The sequence below is a fragment of the Sturnira hondurensis genome, unplaced genomic scaffold (assembly GCF_014824575.4).
Source record: "Sturnira hondurensis isolate 20B ecotype Veracruz unplaced genomic scaffold, ASM1482457v3 Scaffold0002840, whole genome shotgun sequence".
NCBI classification, from domain to species: Eukaryota; Metazoa; Chordata; class Mammalia; order Chiroptera; family Phyllostomidae; genus Sturnira; species Sturnira hondurensis.
Genome location: NW_028075471.1, coordinates 3,818,547 through 3,836,879, shown reverse-complemented (window position 1 = coordinate 3,836,879; position 18,333 = coordinate 3,818,547). Strand labels below are relative to the sequence as shown.

General features: G+C 46.1%; 1 protein-coding gene across 2 annotated transcripts in view; it reads left to right on the top strand.

Moving 5' to 3' along the window:
* The first annotated feature begins 208 nt into the window (after positions 1 to 208).
* The window catches only part of IL17RD (interleukin 17 receptor D), a 63,877-nt gene continuing 45,752 nt past the window's right edge, over positions 209 to 18,333 (top strand). For both annotated transcript variants that reach the window (XM_037040721.1, XM_037040720.1), the window contains exon 1: positions 209 to 406. In XM_037040721.1, coding sequence (XP_036896616.1) covers positions 281 to 406 — 126 coding nt within the window. In that variant the 5' untranslated portion in view covers positions 209 to 280. The remainder of the gene's footprint in view (positions 407 to 18,333) is intronic.

Below are 18,333 nucleotides of genomic sequence, written 5' to 3'. Positions count from 1 at the left end.
TAAGGCGCGGCAGTAGGGACGTGGCCTAGAGGTTGAGGCGGGGCCAAGAAGTAGAGCCAGACTGAAGGGGCGGGGCCAGAGCTAGGGCCTTAAGGCTGGGGGCGGGGCTGGGAGAGAAAGGGCCGGGCTAGGGCCGGGCTAGGGCCGGGGCGCATGCTCCGAGGTTCCTCCCGCTCCTCCTCCGCCGCCGCTGCCGCCGCCGGCGCCACCGCCCACTCAGGGTTGGCTTGCAGCGGGTACCCGGGCGCAGAGTAGGGCTGGGGTGGGTAAGCGCACGGCCATGGCCCCGTGGCTGCAGCTCTGCTCTGTCTTCTTCACTGTCAACGCCTGTCTGAACGGCTCGCAGCTGGCCGTGGCCGCGGGTGGCTCCAGCAGAGCGCGGGGCGCCGACACCTGTGGCTGGAGGGTAAGGAGAAGGCGGCAAGATACTCTTCGTCCCCCAAAGCGCGGGGGGCGCAGCGGGAGCGGTGCGCACAGGTGCTCGCGGGTGGCGGAGACCGCGCTGACTTGCTTGCTTCCTTTGGAGTCCGCGGCCGGGCTGGGATCCCCAGCGTCTCCAGACCTCCTTCCCTCCCTTCCTCCTGGGGCGCGCGTCCGCCAGCCTCTGAGAGGATGAAAGGGGCCGCCAAACCCCGGCTTTGTGTTGCTAATGAGGCGCGGCCACGGTCGGGGTCCGGCTCCCGGAAAGCGGGCTAGAGGGGCGCGCGACGGCGGGTGGGAGAAAGGCGCCCCATCTTTTGTTCCTGGCCCGGGACCTCCAACGCCTCAGGGCTGCAAGCCCCGGAGCCGGGATCCTCCGAACTGTCCCCACGTTGGGGCGGTTTCCGAAGCGCGAGTGCGCGTCTTACCCTGGACCTCTGGTCCGCAGGTCTGCCCAATCCGAGGGCTGACACAGAACGGACCCGGAGAGTTGGGGAGGTATGCTCCCCATTCTGGGGGCCGCTTTGTTCTTTCAAGGCCCGGCTGCCTTACCCCACTTTCATCCCACCCCCGACTTCTGATTTGCTGGGAAATTTTGGCCCTCCATTCACCCCTTCATCTAAGAAGGGTCTCAAGGATGATTCCCCCACTCCCATCCTACCACGCCCCACCTAAAGTTGGAGATATTTTTCATCGGCAAAGGAAAGCAAGAGTTTGTCATTTGCGTCAGGTGTCCGAGACGGGACTGGAGAGGTGCACAGACTTCTGCTGTGTGCTTGGAACCCTCTCCCTTTGATGCTGTCTGGGCGAAGGGGAATGCGGTGAGGAGCTGAGCACACCAGGACGCTAGTGTCCCGGGTACCTTACTAGGATTCCTGGGCCCGGGCGGTCCTGGTACCTGGAGACTGCATCCGTTTGCTCCCTAGCTCCCACGGAAGCCAGGGCAGGCTGGGCATCAGGGGACTCAACAACCTTCAGCTTTGTGTAGAGGACGTGGGCTTTGTGTTAAGGCAGCCACGGACATGACCTTGGCTCTGCTCCTGGGCAGCCATGACTCTCAATTTCTGCACCTGGAAAATGGGAGTAAATCGGGATTTGCTACTTTCACCAGCACTATTGCTCTAAGTGGTGGGTATGAGGTAGTTTGCTTAGAGTAACGTTGACCCATCTCTTCTGGGGTGCTCTGAAGGACCTCAGCACCGTCAAGGCCTAGGACTGGACACCCTGTTAGGGGCACAGGCTGGTGCCTCCAGCTCACTTGCCCCACATTCTGAGAAACTGCGGAAAACTAGGTATAAGTAGGGTAGCTGGGATTTTACGCCAAAGAGCTGCACTATAGACAGCTATAACCTACACTCTCACAAACCCCATAATGAATATAAAACTTACTACTCGAGTAAAACAGCACATTTTCTTACTCTCTCCCATTTTAGTAAAATAACATGATTGTGTTTTTACTTTTAAAAACTAGATAATAAGTTTGCTGCTGAAAAAGTTTTCCTTAAAGCTATCTCATGTTGACTTATTGATGCTCCTATATTTTTTTGGATCTAGACTGACAGGTTGGCTTTTAAATAACTGTAACAGCATCACAGGCATTTTACTCCAGCATTTCATGTGATGGCATAGGTGAATCAGTGCAATTTCCTGGTTTTCTGCAATTGCCTGGGTGGCTTCATGTGTCAGTACAGGAAGCTTGTGAAGTTTCATTGTGGTGGGGAGCCAAGCCTGGGTGGTTTTGTTCTCTCTGCCTGTGAGAATGTGTTCTTTTTCCTTAAACCTTCACCTCTGCAGAATCAATGGTGCCCTTCTTCCAATGGCCTCACATTCATGCTGACCTCTCTCCCACCACAACTTCGAATTGGGGGCACCCTCAGCATCTCCTACTTTGGCTCCACCAGTCCTTTCTTCGGGTCATCTTCATCATCTTCTTGAATGAGCGTGGAAGCCTGTGGGCCATCCCCCAGGTTCCAGACTCTTCCCAACCTTCCCCCTTGGGTTTGCCTGTTGGCGCATCTGATGGAGCACCAGCTTTCCCTAACCCAGCTTGCCTACCTGCCTTGCATTCCCACCCCCAGCCCCTCTCACCATGCTTCCTAACTCCTCTGCCCTTCATGCTGCTGAGGCATGCTTTTTCCTTCTCTGAGAACCTGCTTGGCCTAAGACTCAGCTGAGGCGATGCTTCCTCAGAGAAGGCCTCCCACAATGCCATTCTCCTTGCTTTGCCTTTTCCTTCAGATCCTTCAGATTCCTTCAGAATCCTACTTTGATTCTCACCAGACTTCATCATCTGCATTTGTTCACATCTCTGTTTTCAGACTAGTTGGGCAGGCACTTAACTTCATGGCGGTGGCCTGAGAGTCTGGAGCCCGGTAAATCTTGGCTGAACCCAATTAGACCCTGCAGCCATCCTGCTAAATCCTATAATAAGTGATTGATTTTAAGAAGTGGGGGAGAGAGCAGCACGCCAGGCTCTAGTTCCTCTCCACAGCAGGCTTATGCACATGCTCTTCCTGCCGGTGTTTCTTCTCTTTACACCTCAGCCTCCCCTCGGAGCCTCACTTCCTGCAGGAAGCCTTCCCTGTTCCCGTATCTCTAAGTAAGTTCTTCCAGAAGTTGCTCTGTTAGAGGACTGGCCAGTAAATACTGGTGTACTGTGACTTGAGTATTCAATTCATGTCTGGAGTTTCCTACTTGATAGTGGGTGTTCAGCCCCTAGTTAGACGTTAGTCTCAGTTATGAGGTTGCTTACAGTCTAGCTGGGGCTATGTGAACATACAAGAATAAGGATCGACTGTCTGTGATGCAGACAAGTGAGGGCTTCTTGTGGGTCCGGGAGACACAGAACCTGAGGGGACATCGGGTGGAGAAGTGAGCCCTGAAGGAGGGACAGGATCTGGGTGCTGGAGAGGAGCTGAGCGAATGGCCCCCTTGGTCTCCAGGAAGCGTTTGTTCCAGGAACTCTTGCCCCTGCAGGAATGTGTATTTTCCCAGGACTTGGTAAGGTGACTGCAGCCAGCTAACCCTCCCTTGGCAGCTCTGCCAACACACCCTTTCGGGCTGCTTTTAGGGGAGCCGGCCTGGTTCACATGGTCAGATTTCACAACCTCCCCATTATTAGTGGCACAATTAAGGGGCTGATACCATCTTGAACACAGCTCAGTGTTTTAGAAATGAGTTGTGGGCACACTTCCTCAACTACTTAAAAAAAGTAATCTCTTAGCGCCCTTGCCAGGTAAAGTTGTTCTTTGAGTAATAAGTACAATTTTCCCAAAGAAGTAACAATTTGTAAAACTTCCAGAAAGGAAGTTTTGCATCCTCATTGACACTGGGTCTTAACTCATGCTTTTTGATAGTGGGATGGGTTTGTTTGTAGTGATCACTTGTGCTAGTTTTTTTTTCCCCTTTGGGTCTCGCTGGGCATTTGGGGAGCCTGTTTATAGAACAAAGAATTAGGAGTCTGCTTGCACAGGGTTTTATTTAGTCACTTTTCCTGCAGTGGAGAAAGAGGAGGGAAATTGCTTACCTTCCTACCTCAAAGGGGTATACCTTCTCTCCTGTTATCCCTGAAACACAGTTTCTACCCCCCAATTGTCTGCTTCAGGAATTCAGGAAGCTGGAATGCTGGCATCATCTTTACAATGAAGTGCAAGTTTCCCATTTAAGGCAAATACTTCATCTCAAAAGGTAGGAAGGAATAGGGTGGTACTTGGAAAAGAAGTTCCAGCTGGTTAAAATTTAGGTCCCTGATAAAAGTCCAATCCAAGAACTCTCCTTGGCTGTGGGCCCAGGCATGTTTATTTGATTCTGAATTGGATGCGTTTTCATTCACTTGCAGCCCGTGGCTCCCAAGCCCGCATATGGTCTGCCTGTCCTGTGGCTATGTTATACATGCTCTTGTTTCCCTTACAGAATTCTTGGTTAAAAGAGACACAACACTGGTTGTCACGTTTTTCAGAGAGACGTTCTTGTAAGTGTGAAGCTTCTTCTAGTCTGTTTGCAGTGTTAATTGGGAATCCTCCTGGCCCTGGTCCGTCTCTATTGAGCAGCCCTCCCTTCTCACTCCACTGGACCCCCGGAGCCCTCACTGCCTGGGGCATTGAGCTAGTTACTAACTCCGAGATACAGCTGGGTGATTGTGACCAGCAACTAAGTACAGGCTCTGGCACCGCTCCTTCTGAACAAAATTTCTCAATGTGAATCCGGAGGCTTCCAGGACCAGGGTTGTTTGGGAGCTTGTTAAAATGCAGATTCAAGGTTAATGGAACCAGAATGGGAGTGAGGCAGGGCCCCGGAATTGGCATTTTAACAGGTTCCTCTGATGGCCTCTCAAGGGTGAGAGCCCTTGCTTTAGGAGACAGGTGTCCAGATTGGGAGCAAGGGGAGAGAAACGACATTCTAAACATTTAAAATCAGAGTTTGGTTTTAAATTATTTCACTGGATTTAGAGAAGAAGCAAAGTGGAGACTGTCAGAGCTGTGGCCAGTGAAAGGGGTCAGGTTGCTTGAGAGAGGACCTGGGGAGCCAACTGGGCAGGGCACCCTATTTGGGTGGGTACCTTTGGCCTGGGGTTGAAGAGGAGGCCAGGAGGGAAGGGGATCTGACACTTCCACTGGGTTCCTCCCCAGAACAGCTGGGCTTGTCTGGAAAACAGTCTTAGGAAAGTGTAGAGTAGGGTCTGAATCATATTCTCACAGTTCAGACCTTACAGACGGCTTCCCTACAAAGGAAAGAACTGCTAATGCTTTTTAAGTCTCTATTTTAAGTTGAGTGTTTTTCATGCTTCATTTGGCCTAAAATGTGTGTTTTGTTTTTTAATATTTCAAACCCTCTTTTCCTCATTGGTCCTTAAATCTTTCACCTACTGGGCCCCAGCAGATGTGTGCTGCTGTTGCTGCTGGGGCCACCCCACTAACGATTAATTGTCCCTTTTCTCCTCCTCACTGCCTCTTCTGTATGCCTCGGATGGGTGGGTTTTTAGGGTTTTGGAAGCTCGGGTCCCCTACCCTTGATTTTTAAGAGTATGGACTGAGGTGAGGGCTCAGACATCCCTCTGAAGCTTCACAGGCAGGGGTGGGAGCAGCACCCTTGGAGCTGACCTCCCTTTTGCCACCCTAGCCTGGCAGCCTCGACCTTTTCCAGTTTGCATCTTGCCCAAGTTTGGAGGGTCTCCTGCCCTCAGGAAGTCCGGGGGGGCTGTCTGCGCTGGTGCTACGGGCTTCACCCCCAGGCAGCCTTACTTGCCCAGCCGGTGGGAGGTGATGTCCCCCTGGGCAGTGTTTGTCTTGGCAGCAGGGTAGTGCTGAATGGGCCTGACGCACGATTAGGTGACTGATGGCCCCCGCAACACATTGTCTCCTTCAGGACCCAGGCCTTTGAAGCTCTTCCCGGTGGGAAGTAAAAGACTATTTGCTCTATTAAAATGCCTTGGTATTTCCTCTGTTTAACCACAGGCCACTTCCTCCTTGCCACTCTAAGCCCCGCAGGGCCACTGGCTGATTGAAAAGACACAAGCCCAGGAGTGATCACATCCTATTGAAACAGATAGTCTTTAATGCAGATTAAAGCTGGGGCAAGTCTCTAAGAAACCAAATCTAAGAGGGAATTCTTGAGATGGCTCTTTACCTCGCACAAAATTTAGCCCCTTGACATAATTCACATTTGAAAGTCCTGAATGCGTGAGTGGGTACTTTTTTTTCTTTAACGAAGGGAAGTCTGAATTGTAATCAAATCACTGTGTGTTTTATCTGCATATGGCAGATATAAACGATTTCATCAACTGAATTTCTGGGAAGAGCATGATGCCTGTTCATAGAAAACCATACTTGGTTTATTCTCTACTTGCAGATTCTGTCTGCTTGGTCTTTTGTGCTCAGAAGTCCAAGTAAGTTTGTAGCATAAAAAAATACCAAGAATTTCTCCAGGGAGTCTGGCTCTCATCCTTTCCCTTTAAAAGAAAGTTTAATTAACAACACCAGGGAGGAAACTAAAAATTTAACAATTAAAAAATTACCTAAGTAACACAGATTGAAAATTTGAACCTCATCTGTATCTTCTTCTTTTTTTTTTTAATCAAGGGGTTTGAAAAAGGGCTAAGCAGTTAGTGTCCAATGGAGACTGTTACTTTAGCACTTACAGCTCCATTGTTCACAGGACCCCCGATAAAAACGGCTTCCCTTTTCTTTGGTCCCTTGTTTGGCAATGTTGGGGGAAGGTGGATGTAGCTAATTAAGGCTACAACATTTAAAGGGAGGACTTAATAGGTACCAGCTGTCCTCAACAAATCACCGGGTGGATGACAAAATAAAGATGTGATGTGAACACACGTGTAATTCTCTTCTAAAACGGAAGTTGACCTATAAATTGTCTGATTTAAGAGCACAAATGAAAACTGCCTTTACTGTGCACTTTCAAGAAGCATTCGTTTTATAGTGAACCTAATGGTGAGTGTCTTGTTTGCATCAGGCCGGTACCTGAAGAATGGAAAGGGCGGTAGACGGCAAGTATTTGTTGGAAGTTAAACAAATTGTAATTTTATTACGCTTTCTTTTTCATTCCAAACCTGATCTAATAGACATTAATCATGAGGCTTTTCATGAAAAATTACTACTTTGTAGGGAAGCTTGCTTGAACTTATCAGAAATGCCATATAAAATGGAAACAACAACTTCGAAAAGGGAATGGAGATTATAGTATCAATTAAAATGTTCAGATGGGTATTTACATTTCACATGTTAAATGAATACTTCAAATGAATCCTTTTGAAATCATAAGGGATTGGGCTTTACAGAAATAACTTTTCAGGTTTAAAAAGTACTTTATTCCCTTAAAACCCAGGAATTTTTCCAAGTGGTCTGTTTTGTCAGTTTTGTAGAGTCGTCCCCATCCCCCCATTGAATGGTAGCCCTTTAAAAAAAAATGCTGGCTGTGGCCCCAGACTTCTGTTCTGAGATGGACAGCTTTACTCAAGAGTGAGAGGGTGGATGGGGATAGAGGGAGGGTTTCCTTGGACCGAAGAGGTACATTTTCCTGAGACAGGCCATATGGTTTAGAAATTTCTCTTGATTTTATTCTGTCCAGGTGATTTCTGTTTTCTCTTCTCCTAAAATGGCCCTCCTTTTATCTGAGGAAAATGCAATGCAATCCAGACCAAATGCAGGAGCAGTCGGCCAGCGTGGTCCCTGTTGAGTGACAGTTGATGGCCTTCTTCCTCTGTAGTGGGCCCACATGCTGTGGGAGGGGCACAGGCACTCATACAGTTAGGAGTTTTTGTAACTGCTCAATATCTGAAGTTCAGAAAGACTTATTTGGAGTGAGGAGGTGAGAGATGTTTTTTTTGAGCAGCTACTTTGTGTGAAGTCACCGAGTGGTCCTGCAGTAGTGGTGAGCGGGTGTCTGGGGGCTGCCTAGCGCCCACCTTTGGAAGCCTCTGCTAAGTTAGTCCATTTCTCAGTTGGTTCCTAGTAACTCTGCCTCCTTGCTTGCCCTGCCTCAGTTTCTCCTGCTTTGGAGGAGGCCTACCTTTCTCTGTGAGGCTTTTCCACACCACCCTTTGCCCTCCCCATGTGAATTTCCCCTTTGCCACCAGGCCCATGTTTAGTAAAGTCAGCCCTGCCCCATCATGCTTCCAGATTTAGTGAGAATGCATCCAGCCATTTGCAGTGATGCAGTGAAGAAGCCGCAGAAACTTGATTTGTTTGTGGAGAAGACACTAGATTTGGGTGGTTCAGAGGAGACTTGGAGGAAGGGATTGGGATGGTTGTAGAAGGCCGGTCTCCCTGAGCAGGGCCTCCTGGTGAGTGGAAGCAAGAGGTGGGGTGACAGTTTAGGCAGAAAGAAAGATATGAGCAAAGCTAGAGAAGGACAGCTCATCGGAGAGCATGCGTACAGGAAAGCTAAAGACAGAGGTTGGGACTGGATAACAGGGTCCCTTGAGTTTGGCCTGCATGTGCCTGTTAGGAATGGTGAGGCCTGGAAAGTTTCTTCAGTGTGTGAATGGCTTGATAAGAATGACCTGCAGTGACCATTCTTATATTCAGCATGTATTTGGTGCATGTGTCTGTGTGCTAGGCCTGATTAGGATAACCAAAGCCCAGACCTCACTACCCTATTTAAAATAGCAATTACTGCTCTCTGTCCTCTTTTCCTCACTGTATTTTTCTCCATAGAACTTTTCACCATGAGGCACACATGGTTTTTTTTTGTCTGTTCATCTGTCTCCCTCGCTGCAGTGTCAGTTTCGTGGGAGCAGGGCCTTTACCTGTTCTGTTCCCTGCTGCATCACAAGATCAGTGCCAAGCACCTAGTAGTTTCTCTCTCTCTGTTTCCTGAATGACTAAGTGCCCTGCAGTCAGCTAAGATAGGCTGACTAAGCGATGGCTGCACAAGTGGATGATCTCGAGTGGCTTCTGCAAGGAGGTGACGTATACGGCAAGCAATTATAATAAAAGTTTCCTCTCAAGTTGTAGTTACTTATGTTTTATTAGCATTGGCACGTACTTTGGCATTAGGTGCTGAGAATAGCATGAAAATATGCTCCCTTTATTCATTCACACCACAGTTGTTGGCACTGTGTGCCCATACGGGTCAGCTGCTGGGCCAACCGCAGGACGGGCTCCCAGGAAACAGTAGAGGTGGCGACTGGGGCCGTCACTGGATGGGCTTGCACTTTGCAAAGTGTTAGTTGCTTGAAGAGAATATTTGGGTTGTCACATTATGCTGCACTGTGGATAAGAAAAAAATGTCAAAAGTTGCTGCTAAGCATTAACTAAAGCATCCTGGTTTGGGGCTGTACGAAACCATGGGAATGAAATGACTCCCCCACCCTGGCAGCAGCCCCCAGTGGGTATGAACATTGTGTCTCATTTTGTTTCATTCCCCTGTGGTTGTGAATGCGTTTCATTTTCTGAAGTTCCTAGACGGTCCATCCAGAATCAAAGATGCTCTTTGCCTTCTTTTCCGGGGCTGTGGGTTTGCTGGCCAGCTGTGGTAATGAGTTTTTGCCCGGCTTTGATTTTCATGCCTTGCCTCCCTGTGGGAGGAATGAGATATTTCTGATCTTACCTCTGCTCATATTCAGATCCAGCCAAGCAATCAGTGACTTCCCGGGCTTTTTTGTGGGAGACTGTGGGAAAAGTCCTGGTTGGCTGGCTATGAATTAATGAAATCCTTAGAAGGCTTCACTAAAGATAGCTCCTGTGGTTAAAAAAAATAGCATTGCCTTTTTAATTTGAGAAAGAGGTCATGGAGTTTTACTGAAATCAAGCAGAGAAAATGTAACATCTGGTTGTGCTGCCCAAAGACTGCTTCAGGGCGGCAAGTGGGGTGGGTTCCCAGTGTCCTATGCACCCAAGGCGACGGTCACCAGGTCCCTTCTAGGCTCCTTCTCTCATTGCTCTCCTCCCTGGGTTTTGAAGTCCTGGAGAGACAGAAATTCTATCCGATATCGTTTCACTTGAGAACATTTCCCATCTACTGAACTTTCTTCCTGTTACTTAAAGGGCCAGGCATTTTTCTTAAGGGCATAGTTTTTGAGTTGGTCAAGACTATTGTAATCATTGCTTTTATCTCATTAAAAAAGGATGGGGGTGGATAACTGGGGAGAGTTTAGGTGGAAGGCAGGAAAGTTTTAAAGAGCCATTCTAAAAAGTTTTTATATTAATAGAAATTCTGATAAGATCGGAAGGAGAATGATAAATTACAGAAGAGTTTTAGGGAAAGGCATAAGGGGTATTTTAAAGGGACCTAAGACTTTTTAAAAAGCAGTAAAATATGAATGTCATAAATGTCTGCTGTGTGTACATCTACCCTCCCACTGCCCTGTTAAGTGAATAATAAGTCATGTTATAATGTTTTTATATTTATTTATATCCTGGATCTAATCTATATTAAGACTTTATATAATTTTTCTTTAAAAATATTAATAAGCCCTGGTTGGGTGGGTCAATTGATTGGAGTATTGTCCCATACACCAAAAGATTGTGGGTTCAGTTCCCAGTCAGGGCACACATATCTAGATCGTGGGCTCAGTCCTTGGTTGGGGCGCATGTGGGAGGCGATCAAGGTCTCCCATGTGTTTCTTTCTTGCATCAATGTTTCTCTGTCTCTCTGACTCTTTCCGCCCTGCCCCTGTGCTCTCTCTAAAATTAATAAACGTATCCTCGGGTGAGGAGTAAAAAAAATATTAGTAATATTTTGGGGCATATATTTTCTGAAACTAAACAGCATGATAAAGTCATTGCTGCCCAGCCCCCACCCAGCAGGCAGCCAGTCACCTGTACTTGGGGCTTCTCTTTACTGTACCATATCTCCCGTATTTTGTATTCTGAAAAATTTCAAACCTACAGAAAAGTTGAAAGAACAGCAAAATGAACACTTCTTTTCCCTTTGCCTAGAGTCGCTGGTTCTTAACATTTTGCTACAGTTACCTCAGTTGTCTTAATGTCCTTCATGATTTCTTTTTGAATCACCTTCTGGGATTCAAACAAGTTCATTCATTACTCTCAGATGGCTTATCCTTTTGGTCTGCTGTAGTCTAGAACAGTTCCTTCACCTATTTGTTTTTTTGTCCTTTGTAACATACACATTCTGAAGAGTCAAGGTCACTTGTGTAGATAGTCCCACAATTTGAATTTCTGATTGTTTCCTCATGATTAGGGTCAAGTTAAATATTTTCCCAACATTATTGCTCCCAAGGCAATATTGTGATGTTGTTGTGTTTAAGGTATCAATAGATTTAAAAATATGTAGATGCAGTTATAGTGATGAGCAAAATTTGGTTTTTCAACCTGAAATTGTTGTACACAGAGAGCTTTCTAGTGGTTTAATCCAGTTTAGTCTTGTGTTGTCTTTAAAAAAAATAAACACAATGCTTTACATTAAGGCTCCCCTTCTCCTTTTCTGGGGGTCCAAAGAAAGTTTAGGGGGTCACTTGTGCTGTCCTGTAGTATAATCTTTCTTTAGAGACTATTTGAAATTAACACTGCTTTCTCAAAATCAGGAGTGTAATGTCTCGAGAATGCTTAAGGCTTTTGCTATTCATATGAGCTTGTTGCGAACGGTGGTAGACGTCGCCCTCAGCGACTGGGAATGAGTTCCTATTAAAACCTCTGTTTGGCTGGGGCAGGTTTACGGTTGAGTGCTTCCTCACACCAAAATTCAGCCATTTCTTTCCTTTGTGCTAAGAAAACATTGACCTTTATTTCCAGTAAAGGCCATTTCACTCAAAACATGTCCTCAAAGTTAGTTTACACCCTTTTAGTTCTGTGATTGTGTGTTGCCTATATTATTTTATTAGAGTCCCTTACAGACAGTTTCATTAGTTTAACCGGAATTACCATCTTCTACCTAATTACATGGCTTTTCTTTCTTTTATTTGTCCCTACCCCAGATTTAAGGGCCAAGACATGTAAAGTTAATATTGATTATTTTTCAAAGTAAGTTAAAACGTCAAAAAAACCGACAAGTTGTTATTCTTACAGGGTACCAGGGAAACGATAGAGACAAAACCCCCATCTTTTATTCATAAGTCCAGGGAGACCATGAGGGCAGAGGCGGGCCTGCGCGCCTGCGTTTGTTCAGCTTTCAGGACTGGGCCTCCTCCCCTGCTGGCCGTGAAATGTCATGCCGAGATGTAATAGTGGGACATTCAGCATCCAGAGAATGGACCACAGAGGTTCAACTTTGCTTTTCATTTTCTTTTCTGGCACCGAGTCCCGGTCCCCTCTGTGGCCTGACAGTGAAAGGCCAGAAAGCAGCACTCGATGCTGGCATGGATGCAGTGCGGCCCAGCCCCATGGGCCGGGCTCTGGCACTGGAATGCAGAGGCTGGGCCACAGTGGGCCTCAGGGGGGGTGCACGTTGCTTTTGCTTTGCCTAGTTTGCTCTGGTCACCAGAGAGAAAGTTCTTGTTTCCATGGCTCTGCTCTCCTTGGTTTTGGTGGAAGTGCAAAGTGCCTTTGATTTCAGAAATCACTGGTCGCTAAGCATTTCTGCACAGAGGAGGCACTGGGGCAGAGAGCCGGAGGCTGTGAGACCCCTCCAGGTCTGACGCTGTCTTTCAATAAAGAGAAAATCTGATAGCATTTGATAAATGGGCCAGAAATCTGACTTACAGCAATAGTTCTTGGGAGTGCTGTTGGGAATCTCTGTACACATTTTTGGTTGTCACCACTGGGAGGGGCAGATGCTCCTGGCATCTACTGGGTGGGGGCCTCGGAGGTTGGTAAACATCCTACAGGGCACAAGTCGGCTCTTCCCAGCAAAGAATCATCTGGCCCATTTTGTCAACAGTGCTGAGGTGAGAAACCTGACTTAGGGGTTCCATTTTAGTATTTGGATTTCTCAGCTCACGTAGCTTCATAACACTTTTCAATTTCCTTTCTGCTTAACAGAAGCTGCTGGCTCTGTAAATCTGCACTCAAGATGAATTTCCATTAAACTGTACAAGACATACGATTAAACCATTGTGGCGCTCCTAGAAGATATGTCTTGAATGCAACTACTATTTTAAATGCAAAAGACGATTTTTTTGGCCATAATTTGATCAAAGTAGCATAACCTGTGCCTCTGTTTTTGTTACTTGCTGATGGTCTGTGGATAACATTACATTTTTTCAGCATGAAACCCAACACTTCAAATCCCTAAAGCAGGCTCAAATTTATGGTTAATAAAAGCATTTATTGTACTGGATGTCATCTGTTATATCACTCTGGGGCTAGAAACTGGCAAGCAGTGGACAGGAAATATTTTCATTTCAAATCACTTCAATCTTATGGTCTAGGGGCAAAAGTGTCTGATTTCAGGAAAGCCGAGTTGAATAGCATAGTAATGAATGCATTTTTACTTGATTAAGCAGGCATTCTCTCCCTTTCAAACAATCTTCTCTTTTTTGGCTTGGTGGGGCTAAATAAACATGTGATGTTAAATGATAGCATTTCTTACGTTGGCCATACTTTTCCTTTGATCATCTCAAAATTTTCAGTGTTTTTCAGGAATCCTCAGCAGAACTGGAGATAGTGGGGAGGCAGAGAAAGGCTCCACTCAAGTGTTGACTCTCTTTGTAATTGTTTACTCTCTGAGCAGGGGGGTTTTCAGAGATGATGCTGACTCTTCCAAATTCCCCATTAAAAATGGCATTTGGTCCCTCACCTTTGGAATCACTCATTTGGGAGGAAAAATTTTTTAAATTTATTTTTTAAAAAGATTTTATTTCTTTATTTTTAGAGAGAGGGGAAAGGAGGGAGGAAGTGTGAGAGAAACATCAATTAGTTTTCTCTCATATGCACCTCTACTGGGGTCCTGGGAACCAAACCTGCAACCCAGGCATGTACCCTGATGGGAATCGAACCGGTGACCTTTTGCTCTGTGGGATAGTGCTCAACCAAGGAAGCCACACCGGTCCAGGGCCATTTTGATTATTTTTTAAAATTTATTTCAATTTATTTTTATTTTTTATTTTATTTTTTTATCTTTAGAGGGGAAGGGAAGGAGAGAAGGAGAGAAATATCGATGTATGGTTGCCTTTCATGAGTCCCCCCCTGNTGAGTCCCGCCCCCCCCCCCCCCCCCCGCGCTGGGAACCCCTGCTGGGAACCAGCCTGCAACCCAGGCATGTGCCCTGACTAGGAATCAAACTGCGATTGAGTGGTTCGCAGGCCCGCGCTCAATCCACTGAGCTACACCAGCCAGGGCTCCCATTTTGATTATTTTTAAGGCTGCAGTTTTATTGTAATTTGAGTCCTGAATCTCCTATCTCCATCAGGTAAACAGGGTGAGGAGAGTTCCACCCAGAGGCAACCTAGCAGGGTGTGATGATACATGCAGGATGGGGTACCTGGCTGCTCTGTGCCTTTGAATGTGTTGTCTAAATCATTGCTTCCCAGTGAGCCTCCTGAGGTAGGCAATTATTTCTGATGTGGTTCCTTTTTTCCAGATGAGCCCATGGTGCAAAGAGTCAGGAAGGGATTAGGATGGGAAGCCATGTGACTTAGGCTTCTCTCTGCCAGAAACCAGAGCCAGTACTTACCCTGGCTTTGTTCTTACCCTGCCAGTACCCCCAGTGGTCACTGCCCTGCCTTCTGAGCCCTGGCCTGAGATGGACGTCTGCCATGTGCCGCAGAGCAGCTCCTGGGAGTGGGAAGAGAGCAAGACTAGATACCAGAGAGTGCTTCGCAGATGATTAAATTAAATTTAGGATTAGGTATTTACCCCAGAGGTTTCCAAACCTGGCTGAACACCAGAATCACCTGAGGTACATTCTTGGGTGGAGGTAAGTGGGGGAAGATTCCGGGCCTCACCCCAGACCTGCTTAAGTGGGATTTCCAGGAGAAGGCCAGGAATCTGAGTTTTTTTAAAAGCTGCCAGATTAGGGTTGCCAGGGTTTTGGGGGATGGAGGGAGGTTTTGACTATAAAGGGGCAGTACTAGGGAATTTGGGGGGTAATGGAACTGTTCTTTATGCTGACAGTGGTGGTGGATACACAACTGCATGTATTTATACATTTAGCTATAGATTTATATATGTATATATTCATGGAACTGTGCACCAGAAAACATTCCTTTTACTTTTACTACGTGTAAATTTAAAAATTGCTGCCTGAGCGAAACTGAGTTATCACTTAAGTGTCAGTTAAGGTGGCAGATGGGGCCTGGTGACAGCTGGGAAGAGTTACCAGCTGTGAGAAAATGTCACCTGGAATTGCAGAGGCAGGTGGGCAGGTGCCAAACTCAGCCCAGCGCTGTCCAGCGGGACTTCCTGTGATGATGGACAGGTTTTTCCCTGCCCTGTCCAATTCAGTAACTTGTGGTAGAAATGTGGCTAGCACAACCAAGGAGCTGAATTTAAACTTTACTAAGTGTGAATAGCTACCTATGGGTAGAGGGCACCATGTCAGATAACTTGCCCTTGGAGGCAGACATTGCCATATTGGGGCTTTGGCTCTGTGCCAGATGCGTACTGAGTCCAGTGGCCCTTTATGCTTGCAAGACGGTAGTAAGTCATCCCAAGTATTAGGCAAGATGGGAACATGGGCAGGACGTGTGGGTTGGTGAGGACAGAGAGAAAGGAACCTTGGAATGAAGACTGAAGTGGGATCTGCCCAGGCAGAGGACGGTCTCGCCGAGTGGAGGAATCTGCTTGTCTTTCCCTAGTGCAGAAGTCAGAGAGCGCTGACTTTGGCCCAGTTCCTTGCCCAACTTACCAACCTCATTAGTCTTAAAAGATACAGCAGTTACTTCAGATGCTCTGTTCCCTTCGGGTGCTTCTGTTGTGCTTCTGTTCCCCTCGGGTGACAGGATCTACAAGGAGCCATCAGAGTCCCCAGGGGAACGGTGTATGTACAGGTTAGGGGGCGTCTGTAGTCTGAGTGAGGGTGAGCCGGGCCCACCTGCCTCGCTGGACAGAGTGTGATGAAGAACCTGTGGGGCATATTCTCCTCCTTTTGGGAGAATGAAATCTTATAAAAATGTCAATTGGGCATAAAACTCCTACTTTATGCTTCATCCACATGGCCTCCATCTTGGCTCATGTTCAGATACTCTTAAAATTCTGCCCCCACCTGCTAAGGATTTACATCGTCTTCGTCATTGTTACTTTTCCAAGTGTATTACAAAAGAATGAGATTCTGATAGTGTGGACTTTGATCAGTGCAAACCAGTCAGTGGTGATGGAAATAATGTTCCAATTTATGAGCCTATTTGTTCTTTAATGTGCTGAATGGCTGACAAAAGTTTTTATAAGCTATGGGCTTATCACTAAGGAGGTTTTGTTAATCTAATTTTATTTTTATTTTTATATGAAAAAGTCACTTTTTGGATCAGGAAGAGAAGAGCGTTCTGAATCATAGCACACTTAAGCAGGGTTTCCTTGGTTGCCCTTGCAAATTGGTAAATTCAAACTGATGCCCCCAAAATAGCTTAATGAGTGTTAAATGCTGACTCTCTCACTCTTGACAGATACAGACAGATACATCTTCTGTGGAGTTGAAATCATTTATTTTTGTGTTGGTTATTTTTACTTAAATTTGTTTTCCGAAGATATTTTCAAGTATTGACATAGTCACTGACATGCCACTTTTAGTGGCTGCCCAATATTTTCGTGTTGCGGACCCTCCCCTGCCCTTTTCCCGCATTGAAGTCTCTGAGCTGTTTCCAAGTTACTGCCGTCTGCAGAAAGCTGCTGTGAAACCTTTGTGCAGACTGCTTTCTGCAGGTCCCCCTCACCCGCTAGGTTTGTTTCCTTGCCATCTATTCCCCAGAGCGGGGCGAAGGTTCGTAGCTCTTGCTGCACGTAGTTCCCTTGCCAGCCTGCCCTCCTGGTGCAGTGACAGTCAGGGCTGCAGAGAGTTGTGTTTTGGGAAAAGGGCAAATTTGGTCCACAAACGCTGGCTCTTCCATTTGCTATTTTTTGTGAGCTGAGAAAATTTCACCTGTGAAATGGATTAATAATCATTTATCTCTCAGGATTGTCTTGAGACCTAAGTGTGATACCGTCTTCAAAGCATTTAGCTGTGTGCCTGGCCCCATAGCAGTTACTTAGTGACTAGTTGCAATCTGTTACCAGAGGAATAAATACTCCTTTTCCCACAGCCTAAAAAGTACTGACATTTGTACAGTAATTTTTTATTTACTCTGTTATTTTGGTGGTACCTCATACCTGTCTAATTTTGGATTTATTAGAGAAGGACTGAATCTTCCTACCTGGTGCTTTATCTTCTGAGTCAAGTTTAGTGCTTTGAAGTGTGGCAGTGTTAAAGCAAGGTGTGGATGAAATGCTGCTTAGTGGAGAATATTAGGGCATATGTTTAAGTGAATAAATGAGAATTTTAACATAGGAATATTTACTGATTGAGTGGATCTTTTGAACTTAACAGCATATTATGGAAACAGTTGAACTTAAATAATATCATGGGAATTATTTTTGTACTAGCAAATTGGCTAGCAAACCTTTGTTCATATATATATATTATTTTTTCCAAGGCTGATTTTTGGATTGATTGCTCATTTCCTATAAATAGAATACCAATTTTTAATATTTTACTGGAGTTTTTATAAATCTGGATATTGGGGTAGAAGCCATTCTGTTAGATTGTCTTTTTTTTTTTATCAGTGCCACATAGGACCTGAGGGCATCCCAGGCCAGCTGAGTTTCACTGTGAGCCAGGCAGGTGACCCTTTTAACTCAAGTGTCTTTACCTGTAAAATGGGACAGTCAGACTAGAATTATTTTTAAGAGTTTAGAAGTTATTTTTATTGAGATTACTAGAACCTTTAATTCAGGGGATGTAATTCTTTTGACGTACCCACTCCATCTCCTTATTGAGTTGGTCATTTCTATGTCCACCTAGACACCTGGGTGTCTGCTTCTGATCTCTCTTAGAAAGGACACCTGTGGTCTTTTTTGTAGATTTTTTCTAATAAAAGTGAAGTGTTTGTCCTCCATGTGACTTTGAATTTTTAAAGAACTCATACACAAATTACTTTATTTTTACAAAGTGAGCCGATGGGCTGCACTGGTCATTGTTGATTTGCCTGTCTACTCAGAGCTGCCCAGAGTGTCCATCTGCCTCCATCCTTTGAGTGTCCTGTGCATTTGTTCACCTGGTCAAAGGCCCTCTCACATCTCTCTCTCTTTTTTTTAACATTACAGTTAGTGATTGATTTCAACTCATTTCATCTTCTGGGCCAGGAGCTTTTAGGGCCCAATCAATCACTGAATCCATAAACATGGGCACTGCCTCAGACTCCCTGAGAGCTCTGAATTACATCGGGGTGTTGACAGTCCCGGAGGCCTGGGCTGCTCTGTCAGCGACTGACGAGAAGAGAGGGCTTGGATGTGTGCTGGGTGGTGGTCAGGGCGGGAGAAAGGCAGACACAGATAAAAATTGGTCAGAGATAACAGATTGTCTCTTTGGTAG